Below are 24,465 nucleotides of genomic sequence, written 5' to 3'. Positions count from 1 at the left end.
TACATATTCGAGGCATTTAATGATAACCAAAGAGCAACATATGTTCATTTATTAGTCTCCTTGTAACTGCATGTGTTCAACAAAACTCTGCTGAAAGATTGTTAATAAGGTATCTGCATTCATCAAGAAGTGAATGTATGGATTTATTAGCCTTATATATGCTGATTTCTAATAAGATTTACAATCTCCTTGGCTTTTATTTCATCATGCAAGTTTCTAACTCTCAACTTTAGTAGTCATATAGATTATAAATGCCATCACGATGGGGCCAGGAGCTCTGCTATTATACATTTGTGGTGGTGATGCCATTGACCATAAAACTCCCTATTTGAACCCTGAGAACATTTCATGTGAATAGTTGTGATAAATGTCATCGTCTTCTTTTATGATTCGAAAGATGGAAGATGGAGATTTTAACCTACATGTTTCCTATGAAAATACTTGGAAATGTCACCAGTTGTACTATAAAGTTTTTGGCCATAGACAGAGCCATTATTTGACTTGCCACCCCAATTTTTTTATTTATTAAATATTAGTATATACATAGGAACTAATTTTAGCAATTTTGTTCTATAAAATAACATTTTCCCCTCTTAACATTATCATTTATTTTTTTAAGAGTAATTCTATAACCATAAATTTTTTTACAACATTTTTACAAATTATTAAGATAACAAATTCTTACTGAATCGCATTTGAATCCACCACTTACATCATTTTTTTTACTTACTAACAACCACTCACCACATTAGTAACTTGAAAAAAAGTTTGCAACCCTAGCATTTTTCCTCTTTTTAAAGATCATAAAAAAATCTATAGATCTAAAATTAAAAAAACTATACAAGCTCAAATAATTAGCCTAACAACAAAAATTACCAATAATAAAGTTAAAAAAAGTTAAGTCCAATCAATCAATTTTACCCAAAACATAACCTAATCCTTAAAAAAAAATTAAACAAAATAATTTTTTCCTTATTAGTAGAAGGTGTACGCATCAAAGATACATAAAAACAAAAACAAAAAAACTTCAATGGCTAAACTGCAACACACATTTGATAATAAAGCTGTCCCTAACTCTAAGTTCTAACTCCATCTTACTTTTGACTAATACAAATGTTTAATTATGAACGTATACAAATCAGAACATACAATCAATACTAAACTATACTATTTCCCGGAGACAAAAATTTGAAAGTTTTCCCTAATTCTCCGCGAAATTGGAGAAAATTAAAAAATTCTCAATGTCCCCGGAAATGGTGAAAATAAAAAAATAAATTGCAATCATGACTTCACGGATAACTGGGACATAACATAATTTTCCAAGACGGGCCAACCTAAGGCCCAAATTGGAGGCAATTTGGGCCTCCTTTCGTACTTTCGTAATTTATCTGTAATCAGAATTTGAGTTTGTGGGGCTGGAAAAAGACAACAATCTGAAGACAAGGGATATTTGCATTTTCCATAAGCCGACAAAGAAGAAAGAAACTGTGGAAAGGACTAAAGTCAACTAGTGGTTTGACTTTAATTATGGTACGTACTTTATTTCTCAAAAAATATCATTTTCCTAACTTTAACCAAACATTCTAGTTTGCACCGCAAATTCCTCCCCTTTGTTCTTGGATAGGTCCCATCCCTTACCTTCCAAGACTAATTGTTTTTTTTTTTTTTTTTTTTGATAATCACCTTCCAAGACTAATTAGGATTAGGAAAACAATAAAAGTCATATTACACAAAAATATTTTCATAATTCTTGACGTAATCCATTATTATTAGTACTTTATAATAAAAATAGTGTTAGTCTATCAGTAATTTATATATGGAAAGATAATATTGTTTCGGTCAATTGACTCTCTATTGGTATGCTCGACTTTACAAGGAGAAAGCGTGACTCCAATAACTATTGACAATATCATTGCGTGGACATTAAAGCATCTACTATATATGAGATGTGCTGAGATCTCTCATACCAAACAGGAGGGTAACAAGGCAGCTCTTGGATTCATCCAATATGCTCAATTCATTGACGGCTTCATTACATGGATGGAAGAAACCCCTAGTATTGTAGAATCTATTATAAATTCTGATGTAACCATTATTTCAAGTTCTTGAATGAACTTGTTTTAATCATAACATTGTACCACAATACGTGGCAAAAGTATTGTGAAAAAATTTAGGATAAATTACTTTTTAAACATCAAAATTTTGTTTTTATGCTTCATTTAAACATTAGATTTTCAAAAAGTTTCATTAAAAACTCAACATTTCTAAAAACATTTCATTTAAACCCTCTATCACTTTTTTTTTTGGTTAACTCCGTTAAAAATCATGTGATTAGATGGTTTAAATAAAATTTATTTCAAATTTTAAAGTCTAAATGGAACTTATCCAAAACTCTTATATTCAAAATGATTTCAAAATGATTTGACACTATAAGGCTTAAACGAAACTTTTCTTTTTAAAAACTTTAAGGTTCGAATAAAATATTTTGAAAGTTCAACAAGACTTAGATAAATCATGCAAAATTCTATATCTTGATTGCATGGGTTGATGCTCATGAGCCTAGCACGTGGCTAAAGGTGGTTGGGTATTATTTTGAGAAGTCAATTTACTTAGGAAATATGGCTTCCCAAACGAGTGAAAACTTGAACTTTGAAAGTTGAAACCTTTGACAATTCTTGCAGCTGCCCAAAAGTTGGAAGGTTGAAGAAGAAAATTGGGTGTGGAGCCCAACATAGGTGGCCGTCGAGTCTGTATGGCTTGGCTCCAATTTGCAAATAAATTAAATTTGATTCCAAAGTTGATGACTTTTCTGTTTGCCCCAGAAAATGGAATCATAATCATGACGATGAGAACTTGAAAAACCTTCACCTGAAAGTTTTTAAATGACCAATAATATGGAGAGGACAATCCCACTTGCTTCGTACAAATTGCTCGTAAACTCTGCATACTTGGCATGTTCCAGATGGTTTCTAAAAAGCTCATGGTTTGGTACTATCCAAAAAATTTCTAAGTTCCAATTCCATTTAATGGTGTATACATGAAATTTTATGTGACAATGCTATTGTGGTACTATTGTTAGAATACACGTGTACAGTCAAGTGTGCATTTGGATTTGGGTCTTGTGGGAGTCCTATTGTATTACTATATATTGTAATCTCCTTATTTTATAGTGGAATTTATTCTATCACTGCTTGTGAATATGGGCATTCTGAGAACCACGTAAATTCTCTTTGTCTAATTTTTTTTTTTCTCCCTTTTGTAATCTTGTGTAAGTGGGTTTATTTTCACAAATGCGCAAAACTAAAATTATAAACACACATTAAGGATGAAGAGAGCTTTATCAGGCAAGAGAGAGAGCTTGTTGTAACTAGCTAACATATTAAAGTATTCCTTTATGGTCTTCTGTAAGGGTTTCTTTGATGCCCTATGAAAGTTCCAGTGGCTTCATGCATGTTGCTTTACATGCATAATGGAGTATTGATCATTTGATCTTGGGCAGAAAAATATCTACTTAAAAGTGATTTTTCTTGGGGTATTCAGACGCTTTCAGACCTTTGTAGCATTGTTCAGCGTCTTTGGTAGTAAATGTCAATGGTACCAAGCTACCTGCAGATTATGGTGCAGGTTTTTAGTATTATTTCAAAGTTGAAGGACAGATAGCGTGCACAATTTCTTCACTTTGAATATGAAACTTCAGTCTGTCTTTATGTTTTCACGAGAATGTCATCAATTCCGTATGTCATCAAATTTTTCTTTTTATAATTCAATTGTTACAATAAATAAAAAGGGATTCAAACTTTGCTTCTCTTTATAAATGAGACCATATAATGTCACTAAATTACAAGATTCATGACTCAAGAGGACCAATTTTTATGTTCAAGATTTCCTAAACAGTTTTCTTCACTAGCGAACCAAACTCAAAATCCATAGTTTCTAATTAAAGAAATAATTAAACTCCTTGAGAATATTCAAACTTAAACTCCTTGTCTGCTGCTTAGTTTTTCATGAAAGTCATTTATTTACCAAAAAAAAAATAAATAAATAAAGATATTGAGAATATTCAATTAAAATGAGAAAGCTATGTGTTCGTTTAGGAATAGCTTATTTAGCTTTTTGCTGAAAACTTTTTAATGAAAGTATGTTAAAGTATACTTGTACTTTAAAAAAATAAGAAAAGTTGAGGTTTTAAAAAATTATACATAAAAGTTTAAAATTGATACCAAACTCACCTGTAATACGGTCATTGCCCAACGGTTATAGATGGTCTTTTATTTTTATTTTTTTTAGAAAGTGTTCTATATGGTCATTGATTGAAGAGATTTAGTTGTTTTTGACAAATTGTCGTTTCTAGAGTTGCCTTTGTGCAAAAAAAGAAAAAAAGAATAGAGTGGCTAGATTGATGGTCCATGGTCTTGTTAAAATGTTAATGTTTGTTTGGAAGACATACTCTTTGATTTTTTATTGTTTAAGTGGGTGATGTATATTTCTATTTAAGTTTATAATTAGTTTCTCTAAAAAAGATAAGAAGTCATATCATTAATTGATCTTTACCATCTGATTAAGGCACTAACTCATTTTTGTATTAATGGGATTTAAATTCTAGTATATTATTCTATAATTAAAGATTTTATCAATTAAATTATAATTGGAACAAAATTATCAAAAGAGGAAAAAAAATTATAATTAGAACACATACAGATTTGAGTGAAAGTCCAATAATAATGATATAATATTTATAGTGTCTGATGTCTGTGGATGAAATCTCACATTACCCTCCCCTACTGTCTAAAACAAACTAGGATACACACAGCCTGATCAGTGTCTAACTATTACTTGGGTTTCCCATTAAAACATGGAACCAAATCTCCTAGGGGCAATGCATGCCTCCACTCAGCTGTAAAGAAGGCTGCAGCTCTTTTGTGTTCTTTTGGGGTCGCTTTAATGTTTATCGATGAAATGACAGAAGCACTCTTTAGTGGTGGAATTATGTGCCTTGTAATTGGCCACAAGACTTACCCTGATAGGCTTTTAATATAGATGAGAGGTGGAACCTTTAAAAATTGGACAAGTCCAATGAAAGTACTAACTTTATTACTTAGGGTCAAACATAAAAGTAGAAAATTTAGCCATAAAAAAGGAAAAATTAAAGTTAGAAAGACAGGATAAACGGGATTCTTCTTTTTCCTTCGCCTTTTTGTGAGAAAAAGTGTAGAACGGTAGAAATCATGAATATTATTATTACCATGAACAGTGTACAGTATATATGATTATATATGACATTGAAAAGATTATATATGACATTGAAAAGGTTTCTCTTTTTTACCAAAAAAAAAAAAAAAAAAGGTTTCTCTTCAATCTACTGCAATATATTTTTTATAGGAAGTTAGTATTATTCACATCACAATACTATTTAAGTAGGTCTTAGGGATTTTTTGTGCATGACATCTCACAAAAGATAAGGTATAATTAAAGTTGGAGGCTCAACATATTCCTAATTCCATACTTGTTGTCCGCCTCCCTTCAATGCTAGTTAGTCTGCACAAAAGTTAGCTTCTTGGTAGACATGCCTGAACTCTCCTCGCCATTCTCTAGTGAGCAGGTTTCTACAATGAAAGATAAGCACATAGATGCACATGGTGGAGTCGTTAGCTCATCATGTAAATACTGAAAGGGAATCCACCTCGAGGATAATGTCTCTAAAACCCTTATCTCATTCAAAAGCCAATCCTACGTACTCTAGTTTCAATGTTCGTTATAAGGCCTATATTAAGAGAGAAACCTCTCAACCAGTTCCCTAAATGGTCATGGATTAGGTCTCCATCTCCAACCGGGTCAGCGTTACCTTAGGCAATATTGTCATAAGTGTTTAGTTTTACATTTCAAACAAAGTTTAAGTCCAGTGCACTAGAACCAAGTCCTTACTATTTCATATATGTTCGATCTTGCCAAGTAAAGACAACTAGAGTGGCATGTTGTGGTTCTTGTGATTGCATATAAGTCATGTGATAGTATTTCAGTCCATGTTAGTAACTCTCGTGAATATGGTATGATTTGGTAATGTAAATATGTAATGATCTGCTTGAAGATGAGGTTATTCTGTGCTACCCAAATTTCCCCAAGTCACAAATGTGAAGAGTATTGGCCAAGGGAAGTGTAGGTGGGTCTGTTAGTTAGGCATCTAGATAGCACCAACTAAAAATATCTTGGTGGAAGAAGTTGCCAAGTAAAAGAACCAAACACATTTTGTCCCAAAAAAAAGTTGGGCAAGATATGCATTGGAGTTTAGTAAAGTTCACATTTGGGCATTGATCAATTGCATTTTGTTACTTATTATGTACGTTTCAGAAGAAAAAGAGGGGTTTGGGTGGGACTTTGCTAAAAAGTTTCTAATATGGTTTGTTAAAGGTGCATGTCGATTTTAAAAACTGAACTCGATCCCCTTATAAAAGTTCTTTTGAACAAATATTTCTTAATTAAGCATTTGGGGGGGGCCAACTTCAGTGGCCTGACCGGCCATGTGCTAGAATCCAATGCCAAACATTATGATAACTCCTCCTCATGAAATTTTGAATAAGAGGCAAAGCGATATAACTATGGTGAAAGGTATAATAAACTAACCTGCAAATACTTGTGACTATAGTATTGCAATAAATGGGGTATTCAGTCCCATGTTTTATATATATATATATATATATATATATATAAGAGAATCCGACCTTACTACTAAAAATCACAATCTTATCGACATCATCTATTTTAATTTGAGAAACTAAAATAATAACATACTTTTTTGATGTCTAAAAGGTGAAGCTTAGTATTGGTATTGAGCTATAGGCTTTATTGTAAGTGAATTACATAATTGTGTTTTGATTTATTGCTTTGTCCTTTTGTTTCAATATTGTGCATATGTGTTGCTTTAGTTTACAGGAAGCAAAAGGTTTATCACTTACCAACAAGGCATGGGTATATAACAAGCTAGTTGACAACTATATATGAACTAAGTATAACTCAAAAGGGTGTGTATGCGAATTTCAGGTAGCTAACCATTTTCCCATTGTAAAAATTGGCAGAAACCAAAAAGTAATGAAGTTTCATCACCACAATCATTATTGTCAATATTGCATCATTTAACTAATCATTAATTTTATCATCTACTTATCTTCATCTACATTGTCATCACTCATCATCATATGTAACGCCACCATCATTGACATCTATATTGATGAGGACAAAAATGAATATGACACATTTTGCCGTTAACTGTAAGCTTGTATATTGTTGTGCAGTCCAAATAAAAATATTTATATATTTTAAAGTGGAGAGTGGAGACCACTCATCAATAACAAATTTAAATTAAATTGTAATTGCATTCTAATTTTGTATCAACTATCATCTATCATGTACCATTCTAATTAGATTTTACACTCTCTATTAATTCTGTGCCTAGTGTGAAGTGTCTCTCTAATTTAAAACAACTTCAAGCTCATTTAAAAATACTTCCAAACTATTTGAAACTAATTTCAACCTATTTGAAACTAATTCAATTTTTATTGTCTACTAGCTTCTACTAGTTAGCTTAAAATTTACAAAAAAAGATTATTAATTCAAGTATAAACTTTAAAAAAAAATTATCATGTTCCAAAAAACTATTGATATATTTTATAAGAACTCAATTTTCATATAATTTATTTGAAATTGTACTTATTAACTAAACTCATTATATTACAATAACAAAGAAAAAATTACTTGTAACTAAATTCATTATATTACAATAACAAAGACAATGGTTATGAAGTAGAAGCTAAATATAAAATAAGTTAAAAAATATTTTCACCTTCTACTTCTTATTGGAGGATTGACATTGAAAATGAAACTGTCATAAGATTTTTTTTTTTTTTTTTTTAATTCAATAGCTACATTAGGAATAAAGGATTTGAATCTTAAACGTTTTTGTTAGAAACATTATGGGATACTAATTGAGTTACAAGATTCTTGGTAACTATCCTGAGAATTAAGTCTCGATCCTATTTGAATAACTAATATAGGTATAAGAGTCAATAAAGGACATGATTTTATAAAGGACATGATTTTATAATTATTATATATGGATGCCAGCTTGTTTACAATTGATGAAATTAATGACTATTGTAACATGTATAACAAAGTAAATTACACTATGTTTTACACTTACTACACAGCCTATAGGGAAAAGGATGCTTTCCAATCGCAATAATTATTATTTGCATTGAGTCTAGAATGCAAATATCCAATGCATGAGATATTTTCCCCACTAGGCGAGTTTCTTTATGCTGAGAATAAATCATGCTCCATGGATTAATTTAAGCCAAAAAAATAAATAAATGAAATATTAAAAATTTTGTATGGAAGGGTTAATATTGAAAATAAAAGTGGCATGAGAATTAAGCCCTCTCTTTAAATCAGTATAGATAAGAGTCATAGGTTTAAACTCTCTCTCTCTCTCTATATATATATATATATAAAATATATTCTTCTCAAAAAAAAAAAAAAAAAACTCTCTAAAAAATAAAACTATAGATAACAGTCAATAAAGGACATAAATTTAGAATGATATGAAGTTATGCCATCAAGCGAAAATTATTGAATACTCCGAAAGTACTATAAAAGCATATTCTCTCATCTCATATGAATTATAGGTCCCACCATAAATTTAATAAGTGGGATTTACAGTTATAGGAGAAAAGGAGTATGCTTTTATGGTACTCCGAAAGTACTCAATAATTACCCGCCATCAAGAGGCTCCAATCTCATTAGCTATCAATGCAATCACAACTTATTTTCAAAATTAAAGCAAAATATATATATATATATATATATATATATATATAGTGAATGATATAATTTAATCATACATATAGAAAGTTCTACAAAGAAATAAGTAACAGTGTTTTATTAATTAATAGATAGATGAAGATTTTATGGCATTCATTCTGTAGCCAGTTACACCAACTGTGACCCTCAGATACACAGTCTCTACTAAAGTCTTCCAAAAAAAAAAAAAGGATACAGTGTCTAGTTTTTATCTCCTTCTTTGACAAGTGCATAGACTGTAATGTCAATTTCACTCATGTTGGAGAAAAGGTTAATCACAGAAAATCTCCATCAACCCTCTCTCTCTCTCTCCCTCAACAGTCAAACACAGGATTTCATGTGTAGTAGAAGAAGTGCTTAGGGGTTAGGAGAGAGAAAAAGACAGTATCATGGTATTGGTAGCTTCATGATAATTATCTCATGTGACAGAAGAAATAATAGCCATCAAACCCTTTTGAGAATTGCCATATCCCAACACTTTGGAATTTCATATATATATTTCTATATATCTTCCTTCAACACAGAAAACACACAACCTGCAGCAATCATCATGTCCTCTCGCCTCTTCCTCTCATCATCATTAGCCCCTCACTTTCATCATCACCACCCACCAACCCCACTAAAACTCCCATTCTCCTCAAAGATCAAAACTGGAAGAAAGAGAAAGAAGAAAGAAGAAAGAGAAGCTTTTAGTTTTAGAAGTTGAAGACATGGGTTCACTCAAGAAGAAGAAACGCAACCCTACCCCACCCTACCCTCTCATTTCTAGTTTGTTTTGAGTGAAGGGTCTTCTTCTTCTTCTTCTTCTCTACCCTTTGATGTTATTTTCTTCTCTTCTCTCGGGGAATCGAAGCCTTATGGTCCGATTGTTTGCTAGATCAAACAAATCTAAACTAGTTTAAGAGCTATTATTCATATGGGTTTTCTTTGTTTTTTTTTTTCACCTTATTAAGTCATGAGAGTTTCAGGTAGATATTTTTCGGCTGTGCTTGTTGGAGTTGGCATGAAGAAATATCATACCATGGTATGTGGTACGTCGTTTGTGCTTTAGGATAACATGTAGCTCTCTCTCTCGCAGTAGTGCTAAATATCATTACCATTTACACTGCTTTATTTGGTTGTGTGTTTAAATTGTATTGATGCAAGTTTCAGAAAACAGTTTGAGGTAGATCTAGATTTCTATATGTGTGTATGGCAATAAATGTTGTTCCTCGATCGGAAGATGAGCTGGTAAATCATGTGGACATTTATTTATTTAGATGTTAATAGTTATTTTCTTCTGTGCTATAGATCCATCATTTACTCTGCTAGCTAGTACAATCCTTGAACAAGGGTTCGTTATTCTTTTGGGTTTGACTCGTCAGATCTTATATACTATTAGTAATTCCTTGCAAAACCTGATATGAGAGAGAATATATACTTCAATATTGTGATAAGTTATATCACCATATCCGGCTTTGTTCTCGAAGTTTTCAAAGTTTGGACTTAATTATTTCCTTTTTCCTTCTTCATCAATTGATCTGTGGACTATGATGACAGCACAAGATTGTTGCTTCTACACAAATTAATAATAACCAAGATAATCTAGTAAAATAAACATATGTTTTAAACCTAGTTGAGTCAAATAAGGATCAATCTATTTTAAGTGAAATTGAGAGTCTATATCATAGATCTTGATTTTAGATAGAGTTATGTTATTTAAAATTTTAAATGACATAATAATACATTAGCTTTTAGATTTATAAAATTTAATCTTCAACAATAAATGGATTATCTCCATTTCATATGAAGTTGAGAGGATTATAAGTAAATGTTACTTTTCTTCACATCTGAAATTCTAATAGGAATTCCTTAATTAACAGATTGCAGCTTTAAAGATAGATTTGTTATAAACTAGTTGGACTCAATTCATTTTCTTCCCTAAGCTACTGCTTTTGGGGCATGTAAATGGTTACTTGTGCCTTGGCTGCTAGCAAAAAATAAAAACTTTGGCCTTGGTTCCAAAATGAAGGGAAATACTCTTTGTTTGACCTTTGCCTAATCAGAAGTTCTTAAGCTGATCTACATCAGGAAATCATTGTGTTGGTTCTCGGGGCTCCTGAAATATTTCTTTCTCTCTTGTTATGCTTAACAATGCACCACTCATTCACTATTTTGTTGCCAGTTTATGAACTTTTTTCTTCTAAGGTGCCTGCTGATTCTTTGTGCATGCATGCTGCTTAATGCACCACAATTTTAGCTAGTTTCTAGTTCTTTCTTTTCTTTCTTTTTTACTTTCTTTTTTTATGCAAGATAGAAACTCTACTTTAACTTAATCTACGTGTATATGTGTGTGAAATTTCCTTCTGGAGATTTGAATTCCAACTCTTACCCCCCACAACTCTTATACTTGTGAAGTAATTATCGCACCAAAGTTATGCGATGGTGCTAGTTTCTAGTTCTTACAAGTTCTTCTTATACAATTTTTCTTCTTAAAGCTCCACTAGGATTGTAGGGTTACAAATTGGTGGAGCTGCAATAAGTTTTTAAGCACCAAGAAAATTCCCCAATTATTTTAAATTAAGATTTTTATCATGTTTGAATAGTAAAGTTTTTTTTAAAAATAAAATTTTAATATTTACATAAATAAAGAGCAAAGATTCAAATCTTGATTCTTTTCATAAAGGAAAGCAAGTAATGACAATGAAGGTGCGTTTAGGAAGCGCATTTTGTGCTTCTGGTTGATTTATTTATTTTTTATTTTTTATTTTTTTTAAGTCCAGCGCCTGGTGCATTGTTCATGGGAAATGAACAGTGTAATCATGCATATAAATAGTAAATTCATCAATGAACAGTAATTAAAAAAATATTTTTTATTATTTTCAGTTTTTAGTAAAATAAGCGGTATCCAAACGCACACTAAGTTACAAACTTACAATTCTATTAGCTTTTTTTTGTGTTAAAAAATGCAATTCTATTAGCTTTAAATAGTTTGTAAACCATTTTTTGGGGAAATAGATACACAGTTGAGGTATGTACACAAATATGTACAAGGATGCACATTTGTGTATACGTACACACAAATAAAATCTGAGGTACAGACAGGTGCAACAGTGCATGTACTGTATTTGTTAACTTCTGGTATGGTTCTATGCACATTGACATACTCAACAGAATGTCAGATCTCTTAAATTAACCATTGTTGCTTCCAAAAGTTTCTATTTAAGATTTGCACCTACGTATGCAGTGATGGGAAAAGAGCTAATTGCAGTGTTCTTCAACACCTTCACCCGTATGCGGGGATATGCCTTTCAGTCAATGTCTATCAGAAGAAAAAGAGAAACACGTGCAGAAAAACAACTTTTCCTTTTCCTTTTCCTTAATCTTTTTCATTGATGACTTGACTTTAGTTTAATATGACTTTCTTTGATATTTGCATCCATTTATTTTTAACTTTGCAACCCCAACTTGGCATTATTTTGAATCCATTTATCAGAGTCACTGGTGAATTGCAGAGTAACTATTTCTGAAGTTTGGTCACTGAAACTATGACTGTTTAAAACTGTGGATTCCATCTTCTACATGCGTTGAGCCTATGCCTATAGAAATTTATGGCTTATTATCTAATTCAAAATAGAACTTCCTCATGAGAACATGGATGAAAAAGGGTTTTGACAAAGGTTATCTTCTTAGGGCTGACAAGTTGGTATATTCATCTGTCTCCATCATTAGGTGCACTATATTTGTTGTGTCTTATCACTGATGTATGTTGAATCTACTAGAGACTACTCGTCTCATGTTAACAAACAGCAACATTGTTGAATCTACTATAGACTACTCACAGGTTCTGAGTACCATATTTAAATGAAGAAAAAATAATCTTTATATGTGGAATTTGGGGAAAAACAATTAGAATGATGTAGTGCCTACCCATTACTACGGAAACACAACTATGCTGAGTTTTTTTTTTTTTTTGAGAATCAACTATGCTGAGTTAAATCCGACAACTTTTTAGTTTTTTGGTTTAGGAAGAATTTATGCGGTGATGAGGTGCGAGAAATGCTAGGAAATTTAAGAAGATTTAGAGAATAAGATCTTTAAAATGTGGACAAAGAGTCTATTTTAGAAATTTCTTCTTCTTCTTTTTTGACAAAATTTAACTACAAAATTAGTTGTAAATATATTTTGAAAATCTAAAATCTAATTGTTAAATTGTATGCTCTTTATGCTTTTAATACACATATCAAATTTTGTATCAATCAAATATTATATATTATATGATTTGTTAGTTTATATTTTACATATAATTTTAAACTACAAAAACTTGCAAATTAAATAATTTATTGATAACATAACTATTGATCTTTAATTTTCTAAAAATTTTGAAAGCATAAAGAATATAAAAAGAAGATGTAATTGAATGGTGGATTTGTCAAAATTCATCTTCAATAAAAAAAATATTAATGTATTATCACAACAATTGAATAGTGTGTGTGTGTGTATAAGGTTTTACAATTTACTAAGGCATACATTAGTAATCGAATGGTGGATTTGTCAAAATTCACCTTCAATAAAAAAAAAAAATATTAAGTAAGGTTATAACCTAAGGCTACAACCAATTTTGCAACTAAATTTATCTTCTTTTTTTTCATCCCATGTTTGGGGTGGGGAAAGCTCATGCAAGATTGGAGTAAGATAGGTCAGAGCAAATGCATTTTACCATCCAAAATGAGGTGGCTCTAATACTAATAAGATAGAGACAACAATTTATTTAATTTATTATGATGTATTATCACATCAATTGAATAGTGTGTTTGTGTGTGTGTAAATATATATAAGGTTTTACAATTTACTAAGGCATACATTAGTAAACCACTTTAGAAAACTTTTTATGAGAAAATGAAAAAGTTCCGAGTTCCCATAAAAAGTTTCCAAAATGGATGATTAATATGTATACACACACATAAACTCCTGGATGCCAAGGGTGTCCTTGGGGTGATCCTGTAGTTTCTACGAGGTGGAGACGATGGGATCAACCCATAGATTTTCCTTCCTTTTGCCGCATTTTGCCCAAAGGGTTGAAGGGAGATAATGCATCAAGATGTTTGCAAAGGCTAGCTTAATCCTCTTCCCCAAAAATCCCTCATCTAGGATCCGTAGGAGAGCTACCAACTCCAACTACCTTCCATATACATGCCATACTAGATTTGAGATGGGTTAAGGGTGAAATTCTTAAAATTTAATATGATTTAGTATGTAAAATATTTAAAGAGTTATGGTTTGGAAAGCCTCTTTCTATCTTCTTTGTGTGTATGTGTGTACGGGCAACGGCGCTCTCGCTAATTAAGGACAAGATTTTGGTATTGTTTTTAAATATTAAACTCTTTATATATTTTTTGGCTAGATAAGGATAAGACTTTATTTAAATGTGAATGTTGATCCTAATTCCTAGCTCCTAAGCTATCTCTTTCCTTTGGTTTGAGATTCCATTTAAGGAAAGAAGATGATTCTCTCTTAAAAAAAAAAAAAGACGGCTGATGTTGGAACAAAAATGAAATTCCAACAAACTAATTAAATGGACTAGTTAATATTGCCGAATGGTTTCCTGCTTTGCATTGATGATATTTATAGTGCATCTTCTTCAAAAATAACATATTTGAGACCTAATTGCTTAGCCATAAACACTGCATAAAGGATGCAGAGTAATCTTCATATGTTTTAATTTTTTAAGATCAGCATGAAAGCTAATTATGTGGCATGTCAATATTGTTACCAAACTAATAACAAGTATAGTTCTCAATTCTCATAGTAATGGTACAGCAAAAAAGTGATATTGATAGCACATTTTTACACTCGAAGAATTAAATTGAATCGATCATTCAAGAACGAAATGAAAATTTCTCAATGATCTTTAAATTACAATCTCGCACTTAATTTTTGGATCGAAATCATATTTTGACCCTCGTAAATATTTTACTCATGATGGTGGTGGGTTGGCCCATTGGGCTATATTTGTCATGTCCTATTGTTCTTCTTTTTGATGCTGATGTCCTATTGTTCTTTGATCATTGGTCCCTCGTGAATAAGAACAAGTATAACAATGGGCCAGGTCAAGGCATTGTATGTGCTTTGTTGTTGGTTTTTTTTTTTTGGGAGTATATGCTTTGTTTTACTAATGGTAATAGGACTGATATACAAAGGTTTTGAAGTAGAGAACTATACTTAATCCTTCAAGTGATCATGGCCAATCTAAAAAAGAAAGCAACAAAAGATAAAGAAGAATATCTTCTACTAATAATAATGATGATGATGATGATGATGATGTTCATTCAAAAGAATTTGTAATCACCAAAAATCTTATGGGTTATTAACTGATACCTATTAAAAGATAGTCCTAAGTATTTTTTTTTTTTTTTTTAAGGAAGTTAAGGAAGCGAACTCAATTAAGGGGAAAATGATGCAAGGGATGAGAATATGGTGAAAAGTGGGAAGTTTATATCTGTTTGTTTCATTAATATTTTCTAGAAAATGAATAATTTTTCAAGAAAAAAAAATTCTTGAAAACTATATCATTTTCTTATGTTTGGTAGCAACTTCAAAATGTGTTAGAAACTACCTCTTGACTTTCCTTATTTAATTTCATATGGGATATAGTTGTTTTCTTTATTTAGTTTTGCATGAGATAAAGTTGTTTTCCATAAAATTTTAGAGAAAAACAATTTTATCTTATGCCAAGCTAAACAAAGAAAGTTAATAGATAGTTTTCCTTTAACTTTTTTTTTTCCTAGATACTATGAAATATAGGAAAATGCATAAAATTATTTTTACATAAAATTTTCCATTAAAACAAATGGAATATCAAAACTACTAACATATTTCACAATCAATGGAAACTACAACATGAAATGGGATTTGAAGGAAAGATAAGTGTAAGGGTTGGAGACATAAGGGTTTGCTTAGAATGGAAGGAGATGGAGGGAAGTGAAAACTATGAAAATTTTACATGTTTTTAATTTTTATACTAGAAGAATGGTAATCCTAAATATTTATTGCATGACCTACTTAATGTGTCAAGTTGTTACTGATTAACCTGAGCTAATTTAGTACAACGATGAATTGGGTTTGGATTGACCTACTTATCCACATTCTACTTAAATAAATTTATTTACTTGTTATTTAAATGGCTTGAAAGTTTGAGGCCCTCTTATGTTGAGTCTATTTACACTTTTTCTTTATTTAATTTTTTAGTTTCAATTCTTCTAAAAAAAATTAGTTTCAATCCTTAATTCCAGTTTTTGTGTTTTATTTTATAATTCATTAATAATAATTTTCTTCCTTATAAAATAACTAAAATTTAAAATGGAGAAAATTAGACATATGGCACATAATAATTTTTTTTTTTTGGGGAGAAAGCGGCACATAATAATTTAGTAGAGTATAAATGAAATACAAAAAGTGATATATGAAATATAATTGAAATACCAATTTCATTCATATTTTAAAAAACAAATAAAAGATTTAAAAAAAAAAAAGGTAAATTCCACTAACATACCTAGATATTTTGGTTAATGCCAACCAGGTTCAAGACTTTTCAAAACTAGCCAGTTTGATCTCTAAAGCCAACTTAGTCCCTAAACAGTTAGTTATTTTTCTCAATTGTTTTAAGGACTAAACTGGTTTTAGAGACTGAATGGGTTAGTTTTGAAAATCTTGAATCTAGTTAGCATTAGCCCAAACCAGGCTATAAATGAAATTCACCCCAAAAAAATATAATGAAACTACTAGATATTTTTTATTTTCAATTTACTCTCACAAACAAAAAAAAAAAAAATTATGACCCCGTTTGGTACGTAAGTTTAAACACAAATTTTCAGTTTTTAACAATATTATATGTATTTAAAAAAAAAAAAACTGAAAATTATTATTTAAATACATGTTTGACACGAGCCCTATATATTGCATTTCCTTTCTATTTTATAATAATTTTTATTCATCCATTCCATTTATATAAACAGTCCGTTAAATGTTAATCAAACGTCCCTTATTCAATCTGATCAAATCCCACTCAGACAATCACATCACACATATCCCTACCAACAGGGCGTACTTCTTGCTTTCGATGTTCTCATCTCCACCCAACAATCTCTCTCTCTCTCTCTCTCTCCAATATTTTCCATTTCCTCAAAAATCAAAAACCCAGTTCGAAAATTTTCGAATTTGCTGAACCCCCCCCCCCACAAAAAAAAAAAAACCAGAAAATCAAGGAAGTGCAATATTTTCTGAGCAAAGTCAAAATAATATTTGGGTTTACAGTGAGAGCGCGAGAAAATTAGGGTTTCTGTGTGGTTGGGTCAAAATCGGTGATGCTTCGCGAAACTGTTCGATTCGATTCGATACGTATTGGATTTGGAGGAGCCAGAGTAGCTGATTGATTGAAACTAGGGTTTCGGATTCTGAGTATGGCCGAAGCTCGTGGTGGCCGAGTCACCATCACTCTTGGGCGTAGTGGCCAGGTTTCTCAATCTCTCTATTAGGGTTTTATTTCCTCATTCTAGGGTTTTGTTTTGTTTTTTGTTTTTTTTGTTTTAAAATTATTTCATTTTGATTGAATGGCAGAACATTATTATTGTTTAACTCTGTATGGTTTCCGAGAAAAAAAAAAAAAAAAAAAAACCCTAGTGTAACTAGTTCTTTCTATTGGGGAATACAAGCAATATAGTGCAGTGGATATTATTATTTTTGAATTAATTGTTCTATTTTATTGGTAACCTAAGTGGGGAAAGTTAGGTTTTCGACTTTTCGGTGAGTTGGGGATAGTATAACTTTATTCAGAGTGGTGTTCTGTAAGTGCATTGACTTGTTGTGTGCCAATCAATTTTTACAGGTAGTAAAGCGGGCTACTCAATTATCGGGTGTTTCGAATGCTGATTCTGTGGCCGCGGCTGGGGCTAAGCGGTCTGTGAGAGATAGATTAGGAAGTAATGCAGATAGTTCTGTGTCGCATCGGAGTGAACTTAACAACAAACGGTGTGTCTTGCTCTCCTCTTTTTTAAGTTCATTGTGGTGACCTAGTTGTATGGCTACTAGTCTTTTCCGCTTGTTTGCTATTTACGTGTTTTGAACTTTCAATATGCACTCACCAGTGAGCTGTAATTCATATTATAATGTAATGACGGGTGTGGGTCGTGTGTTCAAAACCTACTGGGTGCATGTGTAACATACCAATAAAAAACTTTCAATAATTCCTTAATTCATTTGGGTGCTTACGAATTATATCATGTATGGGATAATTGAAAACATTTCAACATTTTTATAAGTGTGGTTATGGAGCTAGACAAGGTTTTGGGGGTTTTTTGGGTGCATGGGTTTTTTGAGCATGGTGTTTTCAACCATTTTCTTGCATAAGGGCTTATGGTTATAATTTCCATTTGCAGACAACGATCAGATATTAGTTCACCAAGTTTGAGTGCTAATGGTTCGAATGGTAGTAAGTTTATTCTGAAGCAATCGCAATATCATTACATTTCTGTTATTCTGTATTAGTTTTCCATTACTAATGTCACTTCCGTTAAAAAAATAAGATGTGCGCATTGGTAGAGATGACCTCCGATATAAACTCATGCAAAAAAATGCATTTAGACGAGTTCAGAGTGATGATGATCAGAACCGTGGTGACCTTCGTGAGAAGCTGTCAAAGGCAGTTCGACCCCCAGCACCTATTGTTGATTCAAGGCAGCGCCTGCCTGAACCAAAAGACACGGGTTTCTTGGGGCGAATTCCCCCTACAAGAAGTGCAGATGATTTGCCTCGGATGGACTCAGTGAGAAGTTCTTATTCTACTTGGACGTTGGATCATTTAAGACGAAGATCGCCTGATAGAGTTGTTGGTATGGGTGCTTCTAGGGACCACTCCCCGCCTAGGAACATGGAAGAACAACATAGAAGGCCATTGAACAGGACACATGATTCAAGATCAGTTCCATATATGAGCAAAGAAGTTTTTGATACTTCAGGACCTATGAGTACCACACCTTTCATGGCAAAACCTGCAGTACCTCCAATACCTGCCAAGCCTGTGCCACCTCCTCTCGGACAGCTTCCTCCACCACATCCACCACTAACCAGCCTTGCACAAAAGAGTTCGTATATGGTAATGCTACTTATTTAGCTACTTCTAAATCAAGGGAATCTAGGTGGTTGAACTCTATCAACAGCCTGGTTTCTTGGATGAAATGCCACTAAATAGTGTATTTTACTATTCATTTTCAAACAATGGAAATTTAGTTTTGTGCTAATTGATAACCTTTGTTATTAATGAGTTATGTAGGGTGATGAACAGCAGCAAACTGTTGATGGCTTGTTGCAGTCACTGGGATTGGGAAAATATGTCATTCTTTTCAAGGCTGAGGAAGTATGTTATTTGTTCTTTGGTTGCCTACTTTGACAAATATCTAGAATTTTCTGATGTCCTGAATCATGCACAATTTTATGTAAAGAGTGAAAGTCACCCATTTTCATCATTATATAAAGGTGCATGCTAAGCAATCAGAACCAACAACAAAAAATAATGCTAGGGTTTAATTATATTTCCTTTTTATTTTACATTGTTTCACTGTACTTCATTTGTTTTTTGTGATTAATGCGCCACATTACCCATGCCTCCTGCTTCTTCAAATATGAGAATCTGGGAAGAATAATCTTTGAAATACATGATAAATCTTTTCACAGTAGTAATATCCAATAAATGGGTCTTACCTATTAAAGAGGAAAATACTTGGCTGTTGGTTGTTGTGCTTGATATCCATAAAAACATCACTCTTTTAGTTTTTACCAAGGTGGAATATTTCCGATTTCTCTTTGGTTCAATTGTATTTATCTCAGTGTAAAGGCATATGCCTCTTCATTCCACCCTCCCCCCTCCCTCTTCTCCCCATCCAAAAAAAAAAAAAAACAGAGGTTTCTCCAACTCAGCTTTGTGCCTTACCTTCATTTTTCTAAGGTAAAAAATTCATTGAATTAATCTAAGTAAATTTTTCCAACATATCACGGGATTTTTTGTTTATATTCTGCATGTTTTAAGTATATCTCCAGCATTGGAAAAATCTTAATTTTCATAGCCTTTTATTATCAATGGAATACAAGGTCAGATATCATAACCATTGTAGGTGCAAATCTAAGCATTTCATAAATTGACATAGCCTCTATAGTCTTCTTGTCCAACTTTGTCACAAAAATTGCATTATCAGTAGTTTTGTTCTTTTTGAATAAAAGGTTAGATGATTTAGGTTTGGCTCACCGCACTCAATTTTTAATGGTATTGGTCTTGGATAGGATTTTTAGTTACTAAAATCTCCCAGTTACATGCCTATATGCTTAATTCCAATGGACATTTACTTTTATGGTTGCTTAAGAATTGAATCTTTTATGCTACAAAATGTAATCAAAGCGTTAGGTATGGGTTATTTGAACATTTGATTTTCTAAAAAAGTAAAATGAAGTTAAGTAAGAAGAAAAAATTTCTAGGTGTACGTACTTGTTCCTGTTTGCTAATTATAGAGAATTCATTCAAATGTGGATTGATGTGGTGAAGATCTGAGACATGATCTTTGCTTTAACAATTCAAAATTGACTCCTATAGTTTGAGCATGCCACTACTCATCTGTGTTTTTTCTACAATCTTAATTTATTTTTCTTTTGCCTTCTCTCTTTTTGGTAGAAGTTACAATCTTACTTGATTTGTGTTTAGATAAAACTTTAAAATAATGCAGTGATTTCATAAGGTTTTGACACATATCCAGTGCACATCATGTCACATGGAAATGGTTATGAATGAGAGGTCTTCAGCTTATAGGTAATGGTGTGGAGGGATCATCAGAAATTCAAGCATGAATGAAAGGTTCCTTATCGAGCATGTTTAGTGGATCATCAAGAACTCTAAAATTTATCTTTGCATCGTTATTTTGTTGTTGTTTCCTATTCATTGTATTGGCTGTGTATGGAGAGGAGGTCATGTTTCTTTAATTTGCGAGTGCTGTAGCCAGTATCCATTTGATCATATAAAATTATTAATTCCTATTGGATTTCAAATTGAATGACCAAAACCTTAAATGTGCTTTGTTAGGTTTTAAAGTAGTTTGCATTGAACAAAGATAAATCTTTTACTGCTTACTTTTTAATTCAGCTGATATCTGATAAAATTGACTTGATATCTAGGTGGATATGACTGCATTGAAGCAGATGGGGGAACATGACCTCAAAGAACTGGGGATCCCTATGGTATATTTTTCTGTTCTGTTCTTTCTCAGCCTTTTTTTTTTTTTTTTTTTTTAAATTATTTAACTTTTGCTCTCCTTTTTTTTTTTTTGGTTTCTTTTTGTGTGTTATGTGGTTAAAAATCAACTTATAATATTTTGCTTTTCCAATTTTTCAAAATTTTAATGAACCTTAAAATTCAGTAGCAAATGAAGAAGCATGTTTGGATTATCCAATTGTTATCAGATTATGTTTTTTTTTTTTTGGGGGGGGGGGGGGGGGGGGGGTACTGTAGTTTGGGGATCATTCCATTCACCGACAAATTCAGTTGTAATCTGTCTCCCAACCATTGTTCATTTTCATTTCAAGTTCTCATTATCGCTTTGTTTGTTTGGCTAGAAAACCTTTTATGAAGATAGTTTTCTACATTTTCCTGTGTTTGGTAACATAAAAAAAATTGGTCAATGGAAAACTCTTATAAAAATAAGGCTTATTTTCTATAGATTGTTTTCCAAAAAAAAAAAAAAACTGGAAAACAATCTCTCTCTCTCTTTCACGCGGCGCATAACTCCTATAAATATTATCTTCTTCTAACTCTGGAAATAATATTTTCTTTCGCTCATTCAGCCTTTCTCACAATAAAATCTCTCATTTCTTCTCTACCTTTTGTTTTTTCTCTCTTCTCACAACCTCACTATCACCCTCTCTGGTAACTTCTCTTCCCATAGATTTCTCTCTCTATCTGCCTTTCTTCTCTTTTTTCTCCCTATTTCTTCTCCCTCTATGACATTATTCTTTAATAAGGTTTTTTTTTTTTTTTCCTCCTCACAGATCTGTGAACAGTTCTATAACAATTTTTGGTATTTATCAAACTATTTGTACTGGATTAGTTTGCCAGTAAAACTATTTGGCCTATATGGCATTTTGAACTATTTAAAATGGAACTTATGGGTATATTGGTTATTTTGAATTATAAGAAGTTTGGTTAATATATATATATATATATATTGCTCTTGATTTGTGCCACTATAGTACACTTCCAGTGTACTTGGATTTTTTCTAATAAAATTTCTTCCGTTACTTATCAAAAATTCTGTTCATATACATGAACAAGATGAGTAGTTGAGATCATGAAAATTGGACAGCTAATTTTGATTGTATCCATTGTCAAAATTTTAGTTTGAAAATCAAATTCATGCTTGGTTTTTTATTTTTTTATTTATATTGATTACATTAGGTGGGTTTACACAATACACATATTATACATGTTTTAAATTATACAAAAAATGTTATAAAACTTGTGGATACCAAACACCAGAAAACGTTCTAAGCCCATTTTCGAGGTTGTTACCAAATACCGGAAAATGAGACAGTTTTCTAGAAAATAAACCATTTTCTAGAAAACGTTAATGCTGAAAAAAAGAGAGCGTATGTAGTGCCATGTTTCTCTTTCCTTAGTGGAAAGATAAAAATGCAGCGTCAAGATGCTTTTGTATTAATAGGTGCTTTAAGAACATGAAGTTTGAGATGATATGTATGATATTATATTGCGTTAAATGCCTATAGTCACTATGCACAAAGAAACTAGAGAAATCTCCATAACTAATCTAATTTGAATCAACAGCAGAGTGAATAGCTGATTGGTTGTTTAGAGGCATTAGTCAGTAGCCACTCTGCTAGCTATGTTGGTTATTGCCTGTTGACCTGCAATGATTATATCTTAATGTAAAGATCTCTGTTTGTCTCCTAAGTATGTGTGGTTTCCAATTTGATGATCCAAATGCTTTGGTTCTGTTTTAAAACAATTCTACAATTCAAATTTTTTTCCTCACCTTACTTTTAAATGCTATGTAAAACAGATGCTCTGATATCTTCTCTGTGTGGGTTGCTCAAGTCTTATTGGACCCAAGTCCTACCAAACCCCCCTTCCCTCTGCTTCAGATTATTTATTAAATTTAATATTCAATTGTTAGCATTAGTGGGGGAGGGGTTCATATTTGGTTCTCCTCATACAGGAATGGTAGCCTGGAAAGTGGGAGAAGCACACAAGTAGTTGGGTGACTGAATGTTCCTCACTCGTGTCTGTTTTTGTGTTGTGTGAATATTTTTTTGCATGTCATAGGCATCATCACATTCTGTGTGTGTTTCTTATAAAGGATGTTTGAATCGCAGGGGCCTAGAAAAAAGATTCTCCTTGCTCTTGCACCTCGATCTAAACGGCAACCATGACAGTGAGTGTTTCAAAGCAAAATTGATTGGAATCCTCTGTTCGTTTTTGCAATGGGGAGCAATTATCAAGAGTATTTTACATGAAATGAATATTGTGTACCTACTCAAATTGGGTGTGAAAGCGGCCTATGAATCAGGTCTCACATTTTTGCATGGAAAGAATTCCTCTGTGAAATGATATTAATAGATCTTGCAGAAAATTTAAGATGTAGTTTTGTTTTTTTGTTTACCATTTTTATTAATTGCGTTTGGTTTCTTTTCATTTGTCAACTGGGGCTGATATCTTTTCATTTGTCAACTGGAGCTGATATTTACTGCATAAAATGCTACGGAGGTAATCAATGAGGACGCAATCATTTTTTTCCTTGCCTTTTGCCTTTTGCCATGGTAATAAGTGAAAGTAAAAGGCAGATGAGGCCATGTAAAGACTAAAAGTAGAAACAATTGTGTTTTTTCCACTGTGCTGGTACCTGGATTTAGTTGATTAAACCTTAACATGATTGGGTCGTGATCATTGCAAATTCCCTTGTGAATTTAGGAGAGGCTGTGTAAGTACCATATGATTTGGATTAGTTGAAGTACTAGATTTGTTGGCTGGGTTGGGTTATTGTGTTTGTGGTCTCCTTTCTGACTATAGGTATGCCTGCTTCCTGGCTGGTATTGCCTGCCAAAAGAGTTGAAGCTCTCTTTACTTTTTATTTTTAATAAAGCAGAGCGTTCACTAGATATATTTTTCTAGAGATGTTTTCTACTTTACCTATCTTTCTGGATATACTTCCAACAAACTCATTCTTTTGTTCTCTAGTCAATTTCAATATTAATTTTCTAACAACTCAATCCAAATTTCAATTGCCCCACCACTTCATTACTAGAACGACTCCGTTCACACGCCACCATTGCCACCCAATTGATTATATTTTCCTCCATAGCCGCAGGTCAAGAAGAAGACAAAAAATATAAGGGCGACACATTTTGTTCAGAAGGTGGAGCCACTAATCATGACTATAACAGTAAGGAATTGACTGAGAAAGAGAACCTAAAACGGGTGGGAGCCTGGGAGGAGAGAGAGAGAGAGATATGTTGGGGTTAAAAAAAAAAATTAGGAAAATTATTTTGCTTTGCTACAATGGGAGTTCTTCTTGAGTGAGTCTATCC

At 32.1% G+C, this 24,465-nt stretch overlaps 1 protein-coding gene across 2 annotated transcripts; it reads left to right on the top strand.

The window, feature by feature from the left end:
- Positions 1-16,962: 16,962 nt before the first annotated feature.
- Positions 16,963-23,572, top strand: LOC115978632. 2 transcript variants are annotated; one of them, XM_031100468.1, is made up of 7 exons: positions 16,963-17,342; positions 17,714-17,856; positions 18,264-18,316; positions 18,411-18,979; positions 19,157-19,240; positions 21,043-21,105; positions 23,254-23,572. In XM_031100468.1, exons 1-7 carry the CDS (start codon positions 17,289-17,291, stop codon positions 23,308-23,310), a joined length of 1,023 nt encoding a protein of 340 aa, XP_030956328.1. In that variant the 5' UTR covers positions 16,963-17,288; the 3' UTR covers positions 23,311-23,572. The 2 variants fall into 2 exon arrangements, with proteins under 2 accessions (XP_030956328.1, XP_030956329.1); XM_031100469.1 differs by having other exon boundaries at positions 16,964-17,342; positions 18,264-18,313.
- The last annotated feature ends 893 nt before the right edge of the window (positions 23,573-24,465 follow it).

This window comes from Quercus lobata, chromosome 3, assembly GCF_001633185.2.
Source record: "Quercus lobata isolate SW786 chromosome 3, ValleyOak3.0 Primary Assembly, whole genome shotgun sequence".
Classification (NCBI taxonomy): domain Eukaryota; kingdom Viridiplantae; phylum Streptophyta; class Magnoliopsida; order Fagales; family Fagaceae; genus Quercus; species Quercus lobata.
The sequence above is the reverse complement of the archived record's forward strand: the minus strand, read 5'-3'. Positions and strand labels throughout refer to the sequence as shown.